Below are 20,762 nucleotides of genomic sequence, written 5' to 3' on the forward strand. Positions count from 1 at the left end.
TAAAAGAATAATAGCCACAGCTAAAAGAGAAGTCAGAAAAAGACAGAGAATCATGGAACAAATTTCTTTTTAATTTAGAACATGATTTATATAAAATAAGACCCAATGTATATAAGATTCTGAAACACTTAAATGCAGATACTAAAGAAAACATAAAATTAAACACCGAATTGAAATTAAAAGAATTTCTAAATTTCTACACAGAATTGTGGACAGATAAATATTTGAAAAAAGACAACTGGCAAACATTTAATGAAAATGAAAAGGAAATGACTAAAGAAGAATTAGAAATCAGCCTGAAAGAACCAAGAAACAGAAAATCATCTGGAGAAGATAAGCTAGGTTCAGAACTATATAAATATGCAGGAACAAGATTCAAAGAAAGACTCCTATTATTTTTAAATAAAATCTATACAACTGGTAACCCCCCAATAGAATGGAAAAAAGCAATTGTGATTCCTATATTTAAAAAAGGTAGTAGAGATGACCTAAAAACTATAGAGGTATCAGTATACTAAATTCCTGTTACAAAATATATATAGCAGAATTTTAAATAGCAAACTAATGAAATATTCCGAAAACTTTATTTTAGAAGTACAGAATGGATTTAGAAAAGGACGATCATGTATAGACCCGGCCTTTTGCCTAAAATTAATAATAGAGAAAAGAAGAGAATACAATTTAGAAACACATATTGCATTTATTGATTTTGAAAAAGCATTTGACAAAGTTAAAAGAAGCATTTTATTTAACATATTAAAAGAAAGACAAATACCAAATAATATCCTAAAAGCTATCATAAGTATGTATGAAAATAATCAAATACAAATAAAATTAAATCATGAGCTATCAATACGAGAGAGATAAACCAAGGGGTCCGACAGGGATGTCCCCTCTCAGCAACTCTTTTTAATATTTACCTAAATGAAATAATAATAAAATGGAATAAAAATTTCCATAGTATTAAACTTTCTCTTACTGTGAACTTAAACATAAACACTCTCCTTTTTGCCGACGACCAAATAATAATTACAAATTCTGAAGATAACTTACAGAAAGCTATTTAAGATCTAAATGAGATAGCCAAAGATTATGGTATGATAATATCAACAGAAAAATCAAAAACTATGGCCTTTAAAGGACAAGATCCAGTAAGAACTAAAATAGTAATAGACAAAAAGATCTTAAAATAGGCGAATTCATTTAAACTACCTAGGATGTATGATCACATATGAAAATGAAAAAAGATATAAACCTAAAAGTCGCAAAACATTTAAAAATAACAGGTGTAATTAACTCTATATTTAAACCAAACCTAGTTCAAAAACAAACCAGACTAAAAGTATACAATACATTTGCCCTACCAGTCTTATTGTATGGAAGTGAAATCTGGACAATAAAACAAAAAGACAAACAAAGATTAATAAAAGCAGAAATGAAGTTTATGAAAAAAATTGCAAAGTACACTCTATTTGATCACAAAAGAAACGAAGAAATTATGAAAGAATTAAATCAATAATCAGTAATGGAAAAAATTAAAAAATATAAACATAAATGGATGGAACACGTTCAAAGAATGAAAATAGAAAGACTACCAAAACAAGTCTTAAAGTACAAGCCATTAGGAAAAAGAAAACCAGGATGTCCTCTTAAAAAATTCAACAATGACTTCTAAGGTCGGAATAGGCCACGCTAGGCCTAAATTCTTGATATGCATGATGACGATGACTATAAATTCAAATCAGTATGTACTACAATTAAACACTAGTTTAATGGATATACTTGTAGTTAGTTGAATTACTGAGAAGACAACTAGTTAGGGACATATGCGTGCCATGGATGCATGAAGATTCTGCTGGCAGGAAAAAAACATTTATCCTTAATAGGGTCTAAATCTAGGTCTTTCCAATCAATAGAGCATCTAACCACTTAAATAGAGTGTTTAAATATAAAAGTAAGCTGTTTTCTGATTATGTGTTGAAAAATCAAAATTAAATCATAAGAAAAATGTAGCTATAGAAATGCTAACAGTCGACAGTTGCTGCAAAAAACACCAACACAACCAACTTGCTCGCTATAAAAAGTACATAAAACTCCTATCCAAAGATCTACAGGTCATTCTGAAAGAAATTCACTGTAATAAAACTATCCAATACAATAAATTATTCCTGGTCCATATTAGTTTGTTATAGTGAGATTCGACTGTATTTTAAATGGACAAAGCATAAATTCGATCAAGTGGGTAAAGCAGTAAAATGTTTCATTGGCATGATATCAAGGAAATATTTTTAAGGCCCAGTCTAAATTGGAATAATATTATAAAGTATAATAGTTTGGAAGCAGTATATGTATATACAGTAATTATACTGCATATGAGATACCAACAAAAGCATTCTGTAAGTCATGAATATACAACTCTAACATACATAACTGACATAAATGTTGCTTAGAACTATTTTATCCATCAAATGACCATTAACAAAAGACAACTTATATACAGATTATATATACAGTTCATTTTACATTTATTTTTATGAAAATAAAATTACATGATATTATTCCAACATCTATTGTACATGTACTTCAATTAAATTTACACATTTCTTTTCCCTTCTTAAATTCAGAATATATTCTTACAAGAGCATATACAACAAACATCTTATTTTAAGAATAAAATATTGATGAAATTTCATCCATTAGTGATAAGGCATCCTTAATATAAAACAGCTAACAACATTAAGTTACTCAACACCACTCCCACATATTGCAAAACTATACATGCAACGTATATATATCTCATTGAAATGAAGCTACCTGCATGAATAAGAGGGTGGCTCATAGAAAAGGGTAGTATGTGGTGGAGCAGAATCAAGGAGGCAAGTGACCAGTGAGTGGACCAAAGGGCTCTATACTTAGAATGCTGCTGCTGTTTTATGTGAATCATCCACCCACAAAAAAGGATGTAAACTTATAGACCATAATGGCCCACATGGGTGGGATAAGGAATAGATAATCCAGAAACCATTACTCTAAAGAGACTAAACATGCGTCATCACATTATGCAATGAAAATCATCTGCTACCTATATCAATACTACAAGGGAAGATTTCAGAATTTTAGAAATATCCTGTTGTTTGTGGTTTATTTTAGAGAAGACAAAGAATAAATAAGTAATAATGTAGAGTTTCCTACAGAGATTTAAACAGATTAAAACTGTGAGCAAAGGATGACAGTTACTAGTTCAACGTGGCAAAGAAGTATAGTTATTTCATGTAATCACTGAAAAGATTAAAAACTATGTATTACAATGATGAAACTGAGATTTGGTGGCAGTGTATAGGGAGTTAAAGTTTAGGGGAGAGATTACAAAATTGAGCAAAACAGTACAAAAGTTCATTTGGATGTTGAAAAATAGGAAAATTATTGCAGTGTTCAGATTTAGTCAGCTATATTTCAAAAAAAAAAAAAAAAAAGATAGTGAAAGATCAATGGAACACTCACGATGAAGACAGACCCTCAAATGCAAAGTTTGGTTGAAAAGAGAGGATATGATGGAAACATATTTTACCAAGAAAGTTTAGAAGGCTTATAAGTTTGATGAAGAAGGAATAGCTCAGCACACTGTAACACTGCAAGAGGGGAGAGAACAAGAGATCAACTCCCTGGAACTAGAGTAAGAGTTGGTTGGCACAGATATGAGGAAAGATTATTTTTTGTTTGGAGAGTGGTGACAAGCAGAATGCATTCCCAAAGGTAGTTTAGGTGAGTGCAATGTCAAGGAATAAATTTAAAAATTGATAAGATAGGCATCATGTGAATAATGATTAGTGTGGGCTTCCCATGAAAAATCTTAGGATTCTATGGAAATGTCCAGATAATAATCTCAACAAACATTTTTTTAATGGACAATGCATACACCTTTAGCAGGTGCTTTGTCTGGAAATTTTATTTCAACAGGATGAAACTGCCATCTTCTTTTTTGATAGTGTCTACTTGCAAAACACAATACACAGTTCCATAACATCCAGACTACATTCCTGCATAGTTTTCTAATAACAAATCACAGTACACAAAAAAGCACCATGTATATCAGCATTTAGCAAAATTCCTTAGGTCACCCTGTACATGAGGATGTACAGAAAACAGCCTGAAATGAAAACAAGCTTGAACTTGTGATTCTGAACTATGACTTCATATTCTCTTCAAAGTTATTTCTATATGTTGTTTTTTTTGGGGGAAAAAAAAATTGAAGTTTTTCTCAATATGTGCTATGGTTGTATGTGTGAAACTATATATGCACTTGCTTGATTGCTGCTCTATATATTAAACATTTCTAAAATGGAATTAATTACCTCACTGGATACAGATCATGTTGTTTACATGCAATGGGATGATTAAGAATATTTGTTATTATAAATTTTTAAAAATTTTGTGGTTTAAAAAAAAAAGCAACTAAATTTTAGAGGAGATCCGTTTTACTTTAAATTCTCTTCTATTGTGATCTCGATTTCTCAAGTGATATTCACCATCTGTTCCCTTTCTTCTATCTATTTTATAAGTTGTACATTCCTTATTATAGAATTTTTGAAGTTGTAATGCTGTGGAATAATCCAATTTTAATTGTCTTGTAAGTCTTTTTTCAGCAAGAGTCTTTCTAAGATTCTTTTTGGAATGATTTACCAATGGCATCAAAATATTCTGATGAGTGTCACAGGGTAAGTCATGAGGATTATCATGTGTCATTACAGGAAATGTAATTCTTTTATTTGTATTTCTTTTTTCTTTGCTGTATGTTTCCAACTCATTATAGTGTTCATAATAAGTTTTATTTCTTTCATCTCTTGATAAAGATGGAAATTGTTCAACTGATGCTGTACTTGAGCCTCTCCTCTTTAATACGCCATGTCTAGAAATATCTCGGAAGTTGGAATTATAAGCCAAGCCACTACGAGTAACATTATCATTTCCATTCATGAAATCTATTTCACTTGGTTTACCCAATGAATTGCTATTTGCTGAAATAATTTTCTTCAAATCCTTCTCATAATGCAATTTTTCAGATGCTAACTTTTGGCTACAGTGAAATGCATTAACACAATTCACCTCAATATTTTCTTTAATGTGTGATTTAATCTTTTTTACTTTACAAGAGTAAGGAGAATCGTGTTTCTGTTTTCTGCTTTTATTTGGTTTAAAAGGTGTTCTTTCATCTTCACCAAGAAGTGACATACTATTATTGTATGACAATGAGTCCTCTGTAATATCTCTAGTTTCAGTTGCCACATCCTTTTTCACCTTATCTAAAACAGAGCTTTCGAATTGGAAAGGTTTAACTTTCAAGTTTTCATGTAATGTGCGGTCTGCATTGAGTTTAATAATACAAGATCTGTTATCATGATCACTATCAGAGCTGCTAGAGTTGAACTTGAGACAACGTGGTTTACAGTGAATCATTTCTGGTTTAAAGAACTGTCCATTAGGAAGTTTCTTTGGTGGAGTCCTTGGTTCTACTTTAATTGGCTTGAAGTGATGCATTTCCAAGATAATGCTGTCTTGTCTTTCCACACTGTATCGAGAGTCTCCCTTAACTATGAAACAAAAAAAATATGTATATAATAACACTTAACATTTATACACATAAAGAACTTTTATTATTAAAAGACCAGAAGATAAATGATAAAATATACAAAGAGCCAACAAGTTTCACTAGCCACTGTCTAGCATTTTCAAGGCTGAACTGGCGTGAAAACAAATGCATTAAGTTACATTTCAAAAACATACGCTTTAGTAACTGTTAGGCCGTTACATTTGATCATTCTGTTTGAAGGCGTGCATGTGTTCGAAGGCTTCAGTCAGATTCCGGTACATGACCACGTGTTGTGTAGTTTTTTGCATACTGTAATTCTGTCCAGCTGAGAGAGATGATGAGATTTTTCCATATGTCTTTAAGAATAATACCCTGATTTCTATTTAAATTATTGCCTGTGCGTAGTACCACAGCTGCTTCTTTTAAAGTTCTGTATCTGTAATCATTCTCGATGTAAGGCATAGAACTGTTTTTCCAATCTATAACGTGATTTGATGTTGAGAAATGATGAGCTAAACCAGATGTGATGATTCTATTATGATTGACATCCCCCACATGTTCCTTCTGTCTTATTTCAAAACTTCTGGAAGTCTGACCAATGTAAGAAAGGCCACACGTGCATGGAATTTCATATACTCCAGGACATTTGAAGAAAGGTACCTCATCTTTAGGTGATCTTAAGATTTGTCTGATCATGGTAGTTGGTTTAAAAACCACTCTGATGTTATGAGCTTTTAACATTCTCGCCAATTTTGTGGAAACTGAATTAATATTTGGAATGACAGTTGTGGACACATATTGGGGCACCGTAACACGTTGTTGGTGGTTGTCTTTAAATAGCCATTTGTTTAAAATGTTAGAAGGGTATCCATTAAGAGATAGAGTGTTAGCTATTAGTGACAGTTCTCTCTGCACATCTGTTTCTTTTGAAATAGATCTTAAGGCTCTATTACGGAGCATGTGAATGATGCTGTGTTTTTGTGATCTATGATGGTTGGACGAATAATGTAGATATCTACCAGTATCTGTGGGTTTCTTGTAAATGGACAGTTGGAAATTGTTATCTTCTCTCCTCACTAGGATGTCAAGAAAAGGAAGTTCTTTGTTCTTCTCTAGTTCTATAGTGAATTTGATCTTATTGTGTAGTGAGTTGATTTTGTTCAGAAACACGAGAAGGTTTTCCATGGTATCTTTCCAGATGATGAACACGTCATCGACATATCTCCACCAAATTGATGGTTTCGGTACAATGGTGGAAAGAATATCCTTTTCAAGTTTTTCCATAAAAAGGTCTGCACATGGTGGTGACAGAGGACTACCCATGGTTAGACCTTCCAATTGTTTGTATACAGTGTTGTTAAATTTGATTTCAGGCAATGATGAAACAGCTGTGTGATGTCTTGAGGGAAAAGATCTTTCAGAATGTTAACCACCTCTACGATCGGTACATTAGTGAATAAGGACACTACATCAAGACTAGCCATAATGTCCGTTTCTGATATTTTAATACTCTTGATTTTTTCTACAAATTGTTGAGAGTTTTTAATATAGGTCTCTGTGTGTCTAATTGTTCCTTTCATTAAGAATAAGGACACTACATCAAGCTAGTCTTGATGTAGTGTCCTTATTCAAGAACCCCACAGATACTGGTAGATATCTACATTATTTGTCCAACCATCATAGATCACAAAAACACAGCATCATTCACATGCTCCGTAATAGAGCCTTAAGATCTATTTCAAAAGAAACAGATGTGCAGTGAGAACTGTCACTAATAGCTAACACTCTATCTCTTAATGGATACCCTTCTATCATTTTAAACAAATGGCTATTTAAAGACAACCACCAACAACGTGTTACGGTGCCCCAATATGTGTCCACAGCTGTCATTCCATATATTAATTCAGTTTCCACAAAATTGGCGAGAATGTTAAAAGCTCATAACATCAGAGTGGTTTTTAAACCAACTACCATGATCAGACAAATCTTAAGATCACCTAAAGATGAGGTACCTTTCTTCAAATGTCCTGGAGTATATGAAATTCCATGCACGTGTGGCCTTTCTTACATTGGTCAGACTTCCAGAAGTTTTGAAATAAGACAGAAGGAACATGTGGGGGATGTCAATCATAATAGAATCATCACATCTGGTTTAGCTCATCATTTCTCAACATCAAATCACGTTATAGATTGGAAAAACAGTTCTATGCCTTACATCGAGAATGATTACAGATACAGAACTTTAAAAGAAGCAGCTGTGGTACTACGCACAGGCAATAATTTAAATAGAAATCAGGGTATTATTCTTAAAGACATATGGAAAAATCTCATCATCTCTCTCTGAGTTCAACAGAATTACAGTATGCAAAAAACTACACAACACGTGGTCATCTACCGGAATCTGACTGAAGCTTTCGAACACATGCACGCCTTCAAACAGAATGATCAAATGTAACGGCCTAACAGTTACTAAAGCGTATGTGTTTGAAATGTAACTTAATGCATTTGTTTTCACACCAGTTCAGTCTTGAAAATGCTAGACAGTGGCTAGTGAAACTTGCTGGCTCTTTGTATATTTTATCATTTATCTTCTGGTCTTTTAATAATAAAAGTTCTTTATTTTAATACATCAGAAGATAATAATAACATAATTATTATATTATTCAACTGAAATTCAGTATAATGGAACATCTTTAAAATAGTGAATGGCATCAACACAGTGTATACAAAAAACAGGATGCAATAAGGAGTTTGTCAAATTTTAAAAAGATCTGAACATTATTTAAGTGTCACTTCACCAAACCCCATCCATCAGTTTCTAAAAACTGATGGATGGGGTTTGGTGAAGTGAATTATACTGAATGCTTGACTCTCACCCTTCTTACATTATGTGAAGTAACACACACATACCAAGTTTATTCAGCCTTATTTTATATTTTATTTCCCTATATATCTTATCACTTGGCATGAGACCACATTAGAGGCATGGATTGGCTTGAAAAAGTACCATGTTTGGTTTCTAGAGTGGCATTTCCAGATCACATAAACATGATTCCACCCAACTAAAATGTAAGAGGCAGGATTCACATTAAAAAATAAATAAAATAAGACTACACATATATTACTGAAATTTTTGTATACAATGTAGCAGACATTTTACAAGATTTAAGTAACCTCTCCTTTGGTTTTAATGAGTGACTAGCCTGAGCTTTAATTTTAAACAACCTTTGTATAATTTAGTATGTGAAGAATGCAATTCCTTTTTCTAGAATGAGTTATATGTAATCACAAAAAATGGAAATCATTATACTATGGGAAAAACAAAGTAAGAAAAAGTGAATTTATATATATATAAGGCCATTAATGTGAAGTCATTAGCCTCTATATACGAGTAATAAGTTGTGAAAATACTTCACATGCAAACTTTTGCTTGTTTACAATTAACTCCTAAAGATTTGTTGTTATTTTAATTTCTCCCATATGAAAGGAAGAAGAGCCTATAGCAAACATGTGACGTGTGTGGGCATGGTCAGGAATAGAGTAATCTGTTGATATTCTTCTTGAACTGTTGGAGACTGTAGTCCTTTGGAAATGCTTCATGGCAGAGGCTGTTCCAAATAATTGAGGTGAAGGGAATGAAAGATTACTGGGAGTAGCAGGTTCAGTGAGCATGCAATTCAACTGTAAAGAGATGCTGAGCAGCTGTAATACGAGTAAGAGTGCCTGTAAATCTGGCAGAAATGGGAGGCATAATAGATGCTAGTTCTGCTTAACTATGCCCATGGAAATGATTAAGAATATAATTCCTTTGCAAGTTTAATTTAATTTATAACCAGTAAAAAAAAAAAAATTACAACTATCTCCAATACAGAGTATTTTAATAATAAGCTGATACACAAATCACTACGTGTATATGGAAAATATATGACTTCTGCATTAATTCAAATTCAGTATCTCTTCTGGTCTGGCTCTCACTGATGACATTTTAATAATGTTTGTCTATGGTTTTGATTTTGGGGAATAGAACAGTTCTGCTTGGTGGTAGGTTTTTGCCTTAACTGAGTAGAATTACCAACGAGAGTTTCATGAAGTGATCCTTTTGGTCATTCAGTGAGATTTACACTCAGAATTTTTGGGAGATACCTCCTGTGCTATACATCAGTAAAGGCCAAAACCAGTCTATGTAGTGGCCCTTCTCATAATGAATAAAATTGGCCAAAAGGATGTACTCTGAATATGCTGCAAGTAAAAGAATGAATGAATATGAAAGAATAACTGCAGAATGCAGATACTGCAAGTGACAAATGCAGAAGAAATTGTTCAACTAATGAGGGGTCCATTTTGCTAAAAGCTCGCTGCTACCTCTTCATTGGATGAAGAAACTCAGGTGTGTAAGGAGGAGAAGGTACTAGAACTGTTGCACAAACTGAATAAGAATTTGCAATAGGGGCTGATGGGGGGGGATATCAGCACAGATGCTGAAAAAATGTTCAGCTGAACTGGTCAGCTATTTCTCTAACCAGGATATATAATTTGAGTCTCAGAACAGGGACGATTCTATGGGGTGGAAAGAACATATGGCAATCCCATTACATAAGGATGCATTTATGATGTAGCCAACTCAACCTATCAGTATCTCTGGAATGGTGGTGAAGATTTTGGAAGATTAAGTCGGTTCGCATGCAGAAATGGGTTGACAGAGAATCTATACTTCAGAACAGCATGAATTTACTAAGAGAAGGTCATGTCTGAGCAACTTGCTCACATTAAATAATAATGGTACTGTTGAAACAAGAGGAATGGATACACCATGATCTTTTGGATTTTGCTAATACTTTTGAGAGAACACAGCATTGAAGACTGTTGCATAAATTAGAAAATATGAGATTGCATTATAAAATATTAGCTTGGATAAGATGGCTCACTGATAGATATCAAAAAATGGTATATGGGAGAGGAGGTAATCTGCAAGATTTAAGGTAACCAGTGGTGTGCTAAAAGGATCAGTCCTTGGTCCATTGTTATTCAATCTCTACATTAATAACTTTGGAAAGGACTTGACAGGAGACACAGCTATTTGCTGATGATGCAAAGATAGCCAGAGTAATTAGCTATGAAGCTGACATGCAGTACTCGCAGAATGATTTAAATAGGATGGAACTGTGAACATGGTGAAATGGCTGTCAGTTCAATGTTAATAAATGTAAATGCACTTGGATGTGATGAGATATCCAATGTCGTACTATAATGGGATTATGCTAGAAGAAACTGATCAGGCTAGGGATCTTGTAGAGTTTTAGTATATAGGAAGTTGCAGTTCAAGGGCCATATACCAAAGATTGCAAATAAAATTCAGAGGATAATTGCAATGCTAAAACGAACTTTTAAAAAATTAAGACTTACAAACTTCTAAAAGGATCATCCAGGATATCGGTAGATGGAATTTTTCATTCTATCGAGGGTGGGAAAAGGAGGAGAAGTCATCCTTGGAATTTAAGAATGAATGTCATCAAGAAAGGGATGAGAGCTACATTTTTCTGTCACACATTGGTGTGTGATTGGAATGGAATACCATTAGATGTGGTGGGCGCAGGTAATGCAATTAAATAAATTCAAGAACAGGCATGACAGCTGGTGAGGGTAACATGTGGCCTCTGTCAATGAATTTCCTGATGTCCTGAAGGTCTCTCTTAATCGTAATGATATACAAGTAGCCTAATCGTGAAGATACTTTATATGCACACTTTGTTTTCTGATAAAGGATTAAACACCGAATATAATTTCTTCACAAGTTTAACATATCATCATCATCGTCGTCGTCGTCGTCAAATTCCTGACATATACCCTCAAGGGGGGTACAGAATATGATAGTAATAAATGAAAAATTTACATCATTACTAACTTCCTATCTACAATTTTCCTCCAAATCAATCTGTTACTTGTCAAGATTCCAATATTATCATTCAGATCTTATATTTCTATCGTCTAAGGCACATTGTACCATATCAATCCACCTATATCTAGGTCTTCATCTGGGTCATTTTCCTGCCAACCTGACAGAGAACACCTGTTTTGCTAATCTATCCTCGCCCATTCTATTTAACTGACCATACCACCTAAGATTAGCTCTGCTAACGCATTCCTGGATGCCGACAATGTCAAGTTCTTTCCTAATATCCTCGTTTTTAATATGATATTGCCATTGATCCCATCTGTTCACCCCTCTAATCTTTCTCAGGACTCTCATATCTGCGATCTCTAGTCTTTGGTCAAGTGTTTTACTTCTGACCCAGCTCTCAGATCCATAAGTTAAAACTGGTTTGAACACCGTCTTGTATACAGCTAACTTAGCGTTTTGACTAATTTCTCTTTTATTCCATATGAATTTATTCGATTGACTTCCTACCATACCAGCTTTATTGATTCTGTTGTCTATTTCTATATTTAATTTAACATCTTAACTAAAAATCATGCTTAAGCAGCTGAAATGTTTTACTTGTTCCACTGGTTCTCCGTTTCAAAACACAGTTAACATTTTCAACAATTCTACCTATTTTCATTGTCTTTGTCTTTTTAATGCTGACCTTTATAGTATATCTATTACAACAGTTATTCAATTTAGTCAGGGAATCTTGCAAACTTGTAGCGGATTTATTTAGAAGTATAACATCGCCCACATAAAGCAAAGAGCTGATATTAACATCTCCAATTTTGTTATCATGTTTAATACCACTTTCCTTCATAATGTGATCCATATAGATAATGAATAACAGAGGGAATAATGTACATCCTTGTCTCACAACCAGATTTAACATTAAACTATCTTCCTGTACTTCCTTCAATTCTAACTGCTGATTTACAACTCAAATAAAGACTAAGTATTCTTGATATAATGCCGAATTGACACCATATAACTGTAGCGTACTGAATAGCTTCTCTCTTGGCACCTTGTCATATGCCTTTTCCAGATCGACAAAGCTTAAATACAGATCTTTCTTATATTCCCATAATTTCTCAACTATTTGTCGTAAAGTGAAGATCTGATCCTGACAGCCTCTATTTGGCCTGAATCCAGCTTGTTCTTCACCAAGCTTTTCTTCTCAACCGTTTTTCAAGTATACTTGCATAGATCTTGTCAGGCACACTCAGTAGGGAAATACCTCTGTAATTCTCACATTCAGTTTTATTTTGCTTTTTATATATGGGTACTATGAGCTCTCCAATCATCGGGAATTCGTCCCTCTGTCCAGGCTTTCTGAACTATGCAGTGCAGCCACTGTAAGACTCTTATACCACCATACTTCAGCATTTCTGGTCGAATATCATCTACTCCTGCTGCCTTTCCACATTTCAAGACTTTGATGGCTTTTTCTACTTCAAGTATGGATATGTATTCCTGACTGTATGCCTGTTGAGTGTTTTTTTACCACTGTGCTATCAATGCTCGTTTCATTTAGCAATTTTTCAAAGTAATTACTCCATACTTTAAGGATATCTTTTTCTCCTGTTTTCATGTCACCTTTATCATCTCTAGCTCCTTTTAATACACACTCTTTCTTCCATTTCTAAGCTTCTTCAACAAGCTCCAGAATATCTTATCACGTTCGTGATATTTATTTTATATGTTCTTGCCAAAGTCCTCCCATGACTTATGTTTAGCTAGTTTTACAGAGTGTTTCGCCTTCTTACATTTGCCTCTGTATTCTCTAAGAGCAAAAGTTGACTTATTTGCTAGGAACTTTTGATATGCTTTCTCCTTTTCCTTCACTGCCTCTTTAACTTCCTGTGTCTACCATGGAGTTCTGATTTTTCTATCCTTGCAGACAACCTCACCACATGCCTCTCTGGCTGAATCAATCAGGGTTTCCTTCAAGGCTTGCCAATGAATCTCCAAGGTTTGGTTCCTCTTCTCAAACTCTTTTTTTTTTTTTCAATAATCTTTGTGTATTTTAGACTACAATTCACATCTGAGAGCTGCTCAACTTTTATTCGATTTAAAACTTTCTTACATGTTATTATTTTCAATATTAAATTAAATTTTATCCTGCTCAAAACTAAATAGTGATCGCTTCAAATTTCAAATCCTCTTTACACTCTGGTGTCCTGCACCAGGGAGAAAACATCACTATCAACAATAACATAGTCAATGAGACCTTTTTTTTATTCCTTGCCTCTTCTCTCCATGTGAATTTGTGCACATTTTTATGTTTGGAACATGGTGTTAGTAATAACCAGTCCATGTCCTGAGCAGAAATCCAACAGGTATTTGCCATTATTATTGGCTTTGCTCTTTTCTCCAAATTTTCCCAAAATATTTTTGTATGTCTGACAATCATTTCCTACTCTACTATTTAGATCCCCAACAAGGACCAACTTTTCCTTTTTCATTGTGTCAGTTGCTTTTTCTAAAGCATCAAAAAATTCCTCCACTTCTACCTTGGTAGAATCTTCTGTGGGACCATAGGCACAAATAAGTCTCATTGTCCAGTTCCCCATTCTCATATTTGCCCACATTACTCTACTTGAGACTGACTACCATTCAAGAAGATTAGCCTCGTATTTTGTGTTGAATACTATGGCTACTCCTTCTTTTCCTTGATTGTCATTTCCTGAATATAACATTTTGTATTTATTGTTCAGAAAGATCTCACCAGTTTTTGTCTTTTTTGTTTCAGTCACCCCCTATTATGTCGATCTGGTACTTATCTAATTCCTCAGCTAGCTCCATTTGTTTGCCATTCAGGCGGCTTCTTATGTTGATAGTACCGATCTTTAACTCTGGTGATGTTGAGTTGGGGTGTGCTTTCAGATTTGTTCCGGTAGCTGACTTTTCGCTGTTTGCCCTAGTTCCCTGGCGAAAACAACGGGCCTTGTTTAACCGGGCGAAGCCCCAGCCAGCATGAAATTTTGTCATGTTGTACCATCATTTTCTATATTGGTTTTTAAGCCAATAAGAATACAATTTGGTCGGCTAAATCCCAAATTGCCAGCCCATCCTCGTTCGTTCAGTATCCAGGTAGATACCCAACAGGGTGCACCACGAGAAGGTGAGGATTGGACATCAGGTCAGAAGCCCTGGTCGGTTCTCCGCATTCCTTTAAAAGCTATGTGTAGGTCTCCTCTCAGTTATACAGCTTTGACCCTTAAGCACCCTTAACATATATATATATTTGTTATATATATATATGTTAAGAATGTTATATGAATGTCATATGAATGTTAAAAATCCCATGGATAGCAAAAACGTCCAATATGTATGCTGACCTGGTTGGCCGAGTGGTTAGCATATCCACTCTCCAGTCAAAAGACTGCGGTTTCGAATCCCACCATGGGCATGGATGTTAGTGATTGTCTGTGAAAATACTAGTGGTGGTGGTGGGCAGTGGATGGCGTTGGTGTAGTTGCGGTTTGTTGTAATTGGTGAAGACAGAATTCTAGAATAGGTGCCCCCCCCCTCCCCCCAATGAGTCTTTGGATTCCCTGGAGGTGTCACGTGATAATAATAATAATCATTAATAATAAAAATTAATAAAAAAAATAAAAAGGCAAGAAAAAATTTTCTCTTGATGAAATCAACACAGTGTAACCGCAGTTTAAACTTAGAGCTTAGAGTATGCATGGTTAAATGCTATGTATGGTCTGTACTGCTGTACGATGCAGAAACTTGAACCTCAAAATGAACATCAATAAAAAGACTTAATGCCTTTGAGATGTGGTTATACAGATGAATGTTAAAAATCCCATGGATAGCAAAAACGTCAATCAGGAAGTACTGGAACAAATGGGGAAATCACGTGAACTTTTAGATACCATAAAAAGAAGGAAAACTGCATATCTTGGTCACCTACTTCGTAATGAAAAATATAAGATACTTCAACTGATTATAAAAGGGAAGATAAATGGAAGAACAGTTCATACCAGTCCACTGTCTGATGTCTGCCTTGGCTGGCAGACATCAGACAGTGGACTGGTATGAACTCTGAGAGACTGCTCAGAGTAGCTGAGAATTGCTCAAAATTTGCCAAGGTGGTCGCCGACCTCCGATAGGAGATGGCACTCAAAGAAGAAGAATAAAAATAACGCACACACACACACACAGGGTGTCCACATTGAACTTCCCTAGTTTCAAAGAATGGTAAAAAATCAAATTATGAAATATGAAAGGTTTGGGTTGTTCAAAGTTTCATCCAGATTTTTTCCAGCATCGCGATGCGGTGACACTGCTGGACAGGGCTGCTGTAATTTTAAACATGGCATCAAGGGTCAAGAAAGCACAAGTTTGCGCACGCACGCACGCACGCACACACACACACACACACACAGGGTGTCCACATTGAACTTCCCTAGTTTCAAAGAATGGTAAAAAATCAAATTATGAAATATGAAAGGTTTGGGTTGTTCAAAGTTTCATCCAGATTTTTTCCAGCATCGCGATGCGGTGACACTGCTGGACAGGGCTGCTGTAATTTTAAACATGGTATCAAGGGTCGAGAAAGCACAAGTTTTGTGCTGTTAGATGAGCTGAAATAAATCAAAGCAGTGCAGCGTAAGTTCTGTCAGGTGTACAAAAAAGCAGCACCGCCCCCAAGAGTACCCCATTTGTGGAAAGAAAATTTAACCAGGAAGTATTTCGAAACAACACGGAGGAGGTAAGCAATCAATAATCGGAAGAGAAAGTAGAGTGGATTCATGAGACCTTTGCGTGAAACCTGACAAAATCCATTAGGAAAGCGTCATGTGAACTACAAATACTCCAATCCACTGTTCAAGCAATATTGATGGAATGATTAATCTCAACATGCTGGAAAATTTTGTCTTTCCACAACTCAAAAGGCTTGCATCTGCTCATCCTCTTTCAACAGGATAGTGACCAGCAACACTGGCATTGGAGGTCCGTGCAACTCTTGACAGCATCTTCCCTCAGCAGTCAATCGAGCACGGAGGACTGATTCCCTGGCACACCATCATTGCCAGATCTTACCCACACTTGATTTTTGTCTATGCAACTAAAGCGAACAGCCTAGAGAACCTGAAATATCACATTTTTGCTGCTGTGTCCTCCATCACCCCAACAAGCTTCAGAGAACCTGGTTGGAGGTAGACTATCGACTTGACATTGTGCTACTAAAGGAGCAGACGTGGAAGTGTACTGATTTTTTTAGCACTTGGTCAGTGTTCCTTCTCATTTGTACAATTTTGACATCATGGACCATATACTTAAGTAGTATAAACACCACTGAAACCAGGGAGGTCCAATGTGGACACCCTGTGTGTGTGTGTGTGTGTGCGCACGCGCTTCTTAGCACACGAGCAATCGCTAGCCACCTCATTATATATGATCCTAAAATTTTTTTAAAATTTCCTTCCTATCATGTCTTCTAGGCTTTTATCTTTATTACTTTCTAGTTTTTCATTGTCCAGAATTTGAAATCTATTCTTTATCATACCAGAAAATTTTGCCTTTTTTATTAATTTCATTCGTTTTTAAATTTAAACATATCTCAGCATTCCATTTTGATTTTTAATTTTCTTAACTCCTATTCTAGCTCTAATGTTTGGCTGTCACTAAGTAATGATCAAATCCTACATAAACTCTCTTCTGGCTTTAACATCTAAAAGTGACTCAAGTTACCCTAGATTTGTGATGTGATCAATTCACTCCATCATGAATGCTAATGGTAGGGAGGTAACTGAATCAGGCAAAATAGTGGAATTACTAGGTCAACACTGCAAGAGTATATTACAAAAGTGGAGATATTGTGGTAACAAGAGAGGCAAAGGCTTATATTGGAACTAAGGTAACGGAAATGGAGGTGCAGCTATCCTGCAGCTATTCACATCATGCATTCATGATGTGAATAGCTGCAGGATTAGATGGTATATCAGCTCAAAATTTACAAGAAGGTGCTAAGGAATTGGCAGTGCCTTTGACCACATTGTTTAATCTAAGTCAGCTCTAGGTTAGTCCTAAAGGAAATAGAAAGAGGGGAAAATAGTTCCATTGCATAAAGAGGGGCTCCAAGACAGATGTGGCAAATTACCAACCGATCATATCAGAAATCATAGTCAAGGTACTGGAAAAGTTGGTCAAGAGCAAAATACAGGAATGAATAGAGAGAAATGGGATAGTATATGGGGGGGGCCTGGGTTTTGTGAAGAGTAGGTCATGCCTCGGTAATTTGCTCATGTTTTATAATACAGTGATAGCTGAGTTGGATAAATGGGTTTACAGTGGTACTGTTGGAATTCAACAGGATACCACATGGAATTCTAATTAATAAATTGCAGCACATGGGGTGAAGTAGATAATAGGGGGGGGGGGGATGGAGAGAGATATCAGATTAGTTTATTTAGGATTTGAGTCCTAATTGTGACTGGTGACATGACACAGAGCTGTTCTTGGGCTGCTACTATTTAATTTCTACATTAACGATATAGGAAAAGATCTGAGAGGAACTATTCAGTTGTTTGCCAGTGATGTAAACTTGGGTAGACTAATAATTAATAAAGATGCTAAAATTTTGCAGGATGATTTCGATAGACTGGCAATCTGGGCAAAAGAGAATGGATGTCAGTTTAATGTGGCAAAGTGTAAGGTCAGGCATTTTGGGAAGAAAAGATTACCAGCTGTATACCACAGTGATGGAACTATACTCCAGAAAATTGATGAAGCCTGGGATTCAAGGGTATTAGTAGATAGGGAATAATGCAAAAGTAGCTAAAGCATCAGATTACTTGGTTACTGAAGAATACCCTAACAAGCAGGTTATTATACCTTGTTATAGTGTCTTGGTAAGACCTCATCTTAACTACTGTACACAGATCTGGTCACCTAGGTTTCTTGAGGATGAGGAGGAGGTGGAGAGTATCCAGAGGCAAGTGATCCAGATGGTAACAAGCCTATGAAATGAAACTTATGAGGACAGGTTGAAGATTTGTGAAAAGCTGTGTCCAACACTGCATAACAGACTCTAGGAGAGGGGATCTTTTCATATTTGAAAGTTGACCAGAGAGTTTGCAGGAATACCAATAGTAGGCGACCATACGGGCACTTCGGCGTGCGTGCTTACTATTAGGTTCAGCTAGGGCAACTTGTAGTAAGGCAGCAAGTGTATTCCTGCAAGCTCTCGGGTCAATTTTCAAATACAAAACTTTTATAGTTTCTGTATTCGGCTCTGAAATTATGTTGGATTTAATATCAATTTAATTTATATAATTTTGCATTGCCGAATTGAAGCCTTTTGGCTCTTTATTTTAGTAAATACTTTACGCAATGATCGAGAGTTCGCTTATGGAAAATACACCTCTCCGACACTTCGAGTTCCTTAGTATAGTTCGCCCACCGATTAGAGATCCTTCGACACTTCTGCGTATGTCAGAAAAAGGGGAATCCATTCCGATAATAGTGTAATCAGTCCATATTGGGGTATGAGTTGTTTATTATTACAGGTTGGAAAATTAACTTCTCTTTTATGATAATTGTAGTTACCTATGTTGCTTGTATAACAGTTGGAAAATTTTACCTATAAAGCACGTGATTTCGCGTGTTGGTGACCAATTCGTACGTCCTTCATTTCTTTCTCCCCTTCAGCATGAATCGACTATTCTTGGCAAGACACCAAGCAGAGACCTACAAACGGTGGGCGAACTATAATGAGAGTTTTCACTCTCTTAGGTTTCTGCCTGATCTCTGACGAAAACCAATGAGTTTTGAGACAGCTGTCAGATCAGTGAAACCTTATTAAAATGGACCAATAGTAGGTGAACATACGGGTGCTTCGGCATGCGCGATTGCTATTAGGTTCGGATAGGGCAGGGTTTCCAAATTGTGTTCCACAAAACACCAGTGTTCTGCGGAAAGTGAATAAGTGTTCTGTGATTTCAGTGACCAAGCCATGTATTTTTAACATGGAAGTAATTCGGGAAAGGAAATACTACTGTTTATGACAGGTCATAAAAATTGGCTGCAAGCTGATTACAACAATGGACAGAGTATCCTCTCTTCTCAAAACGACGAAATAACATCTGTGTTGCAAATGTATAGAAAATTTTTTCCACTGAAATTGAAGATCAAGTAGTCTGTATCTGGTTCTCAAATCTATTAATACTGAATATTTTCTTCGCAAGTTCGTATTTTAGGATGAAAGTACTTGTTTCGAAACCGTAGTGCCGTGATTTTTTAAACGTAATAGGCCTACAGATTTAAATTTTAATATGAATAAGAGACAAGAACTTTGTTTAATTTTGGTGTTAAGAAATCTCTTATTGAAGGTGTTTGTGACGCAACAGATAGTGATTCATCTACCTCCAGCCTACAAAGCGATCTCCAGGATGTACACAAAAAAACTACCAGCAAAGGAGAAAAAATATGCATTCACTCGTAAGTACTTATAACAATATTATAAATTTTTGGTGATCAGAATGGGATATGTCAATGAAAATCAGCACAAATTAAATTCATGATGTTGGCCTGAGGATACTGCAATATGCTACAAGATTTCATTAGTCGAGTGATTGATAACTGATTTAAATGTAATTTTATATTTGTCAACATGTCACACTGTATACATAAATGTACTAATACTCTTTTTGATTATGCCATAATTAATTCTCTAATGCACCGTTTCTCAACCTTTCTAAGCCGAAGGACCAGTAAAATGCCTAAAACAATTCTACGGACCACTAAGTTATGTAATTTTTTTTTTTTAAAAAAAACCTATGTGGATATTACCAACATTTGGGAAAAACTGTGCCATTTATCACATAATAAATCTAAAAGCAAGTTTTGAATACATATGGAACCATAATTGATTAAATTGAAAGTAAACAATTAAAAGTGTATCATCATAGAACAAAGTTTTAATTTTTACTAAACAAATAAACAATATGATGTTACATTACTACTTACTTTAAATGAGATGGTTGAGCTTCTCGGCCCTTGCAGAGTTGCTGGATATCTGGCTCAATATTGGTCAACTTTTGTCGAAGATCAGCACACACACATACACACTAAGACGATTTCTGTATTTTATTTTTATTTGAAGGAGCGATGAAAATTCTTTCTCACAAAGATAGGTTGTAGAAAACTGCATGACGATTTTCAATGCTTCTTCAGATAATTCGGGAAATTCACTTCTCACTGAAGGCAAGATCCACAATCAAGCAAAACCAAGAT

At 35.2% G+C, this 20,762-nt stretch overlaps 1 protein-coding gene across 1 annotated transcript in view; it reads right to left on the reverse strand.

Annotated features, from left to right (window-relative positions):
• Window positions 1-20,762, reverse strand: part of LOC150094765 (uncharacterized) — a 98,450-nt gene that overhangs the window by 19,141 nt on the left and 58,547 nt on the right. Inside the window, exon 5 of the mRNA XM_090411661.1 lies at window positions 4,480-5,588. Coding sequence (XP_090267787.1) covers window positions 4,480-5,588 — 1,109 coding nt within the window. The remainder of the gene's footprint in view (window positions 1-4,479; window positions 5,589-20,762) is intronic.

The sequence above is a fragment of the Typopeltis vanoorti genome, chromosome 21 (assembly GCF_054136105.1).
Source record: "Typopeltis vanoorti isolate ZY-2024b chromosome 21, IOZ_Tvanoo_1.0, whole genome shotgun sequence".
Taxonomy (NCBI): Eukaryota; Metazoa; Arthropoda; class Arachnida; order Uropygi; family Thelyphonidae; genus Typopeltis; species Typopeltis vanoorti.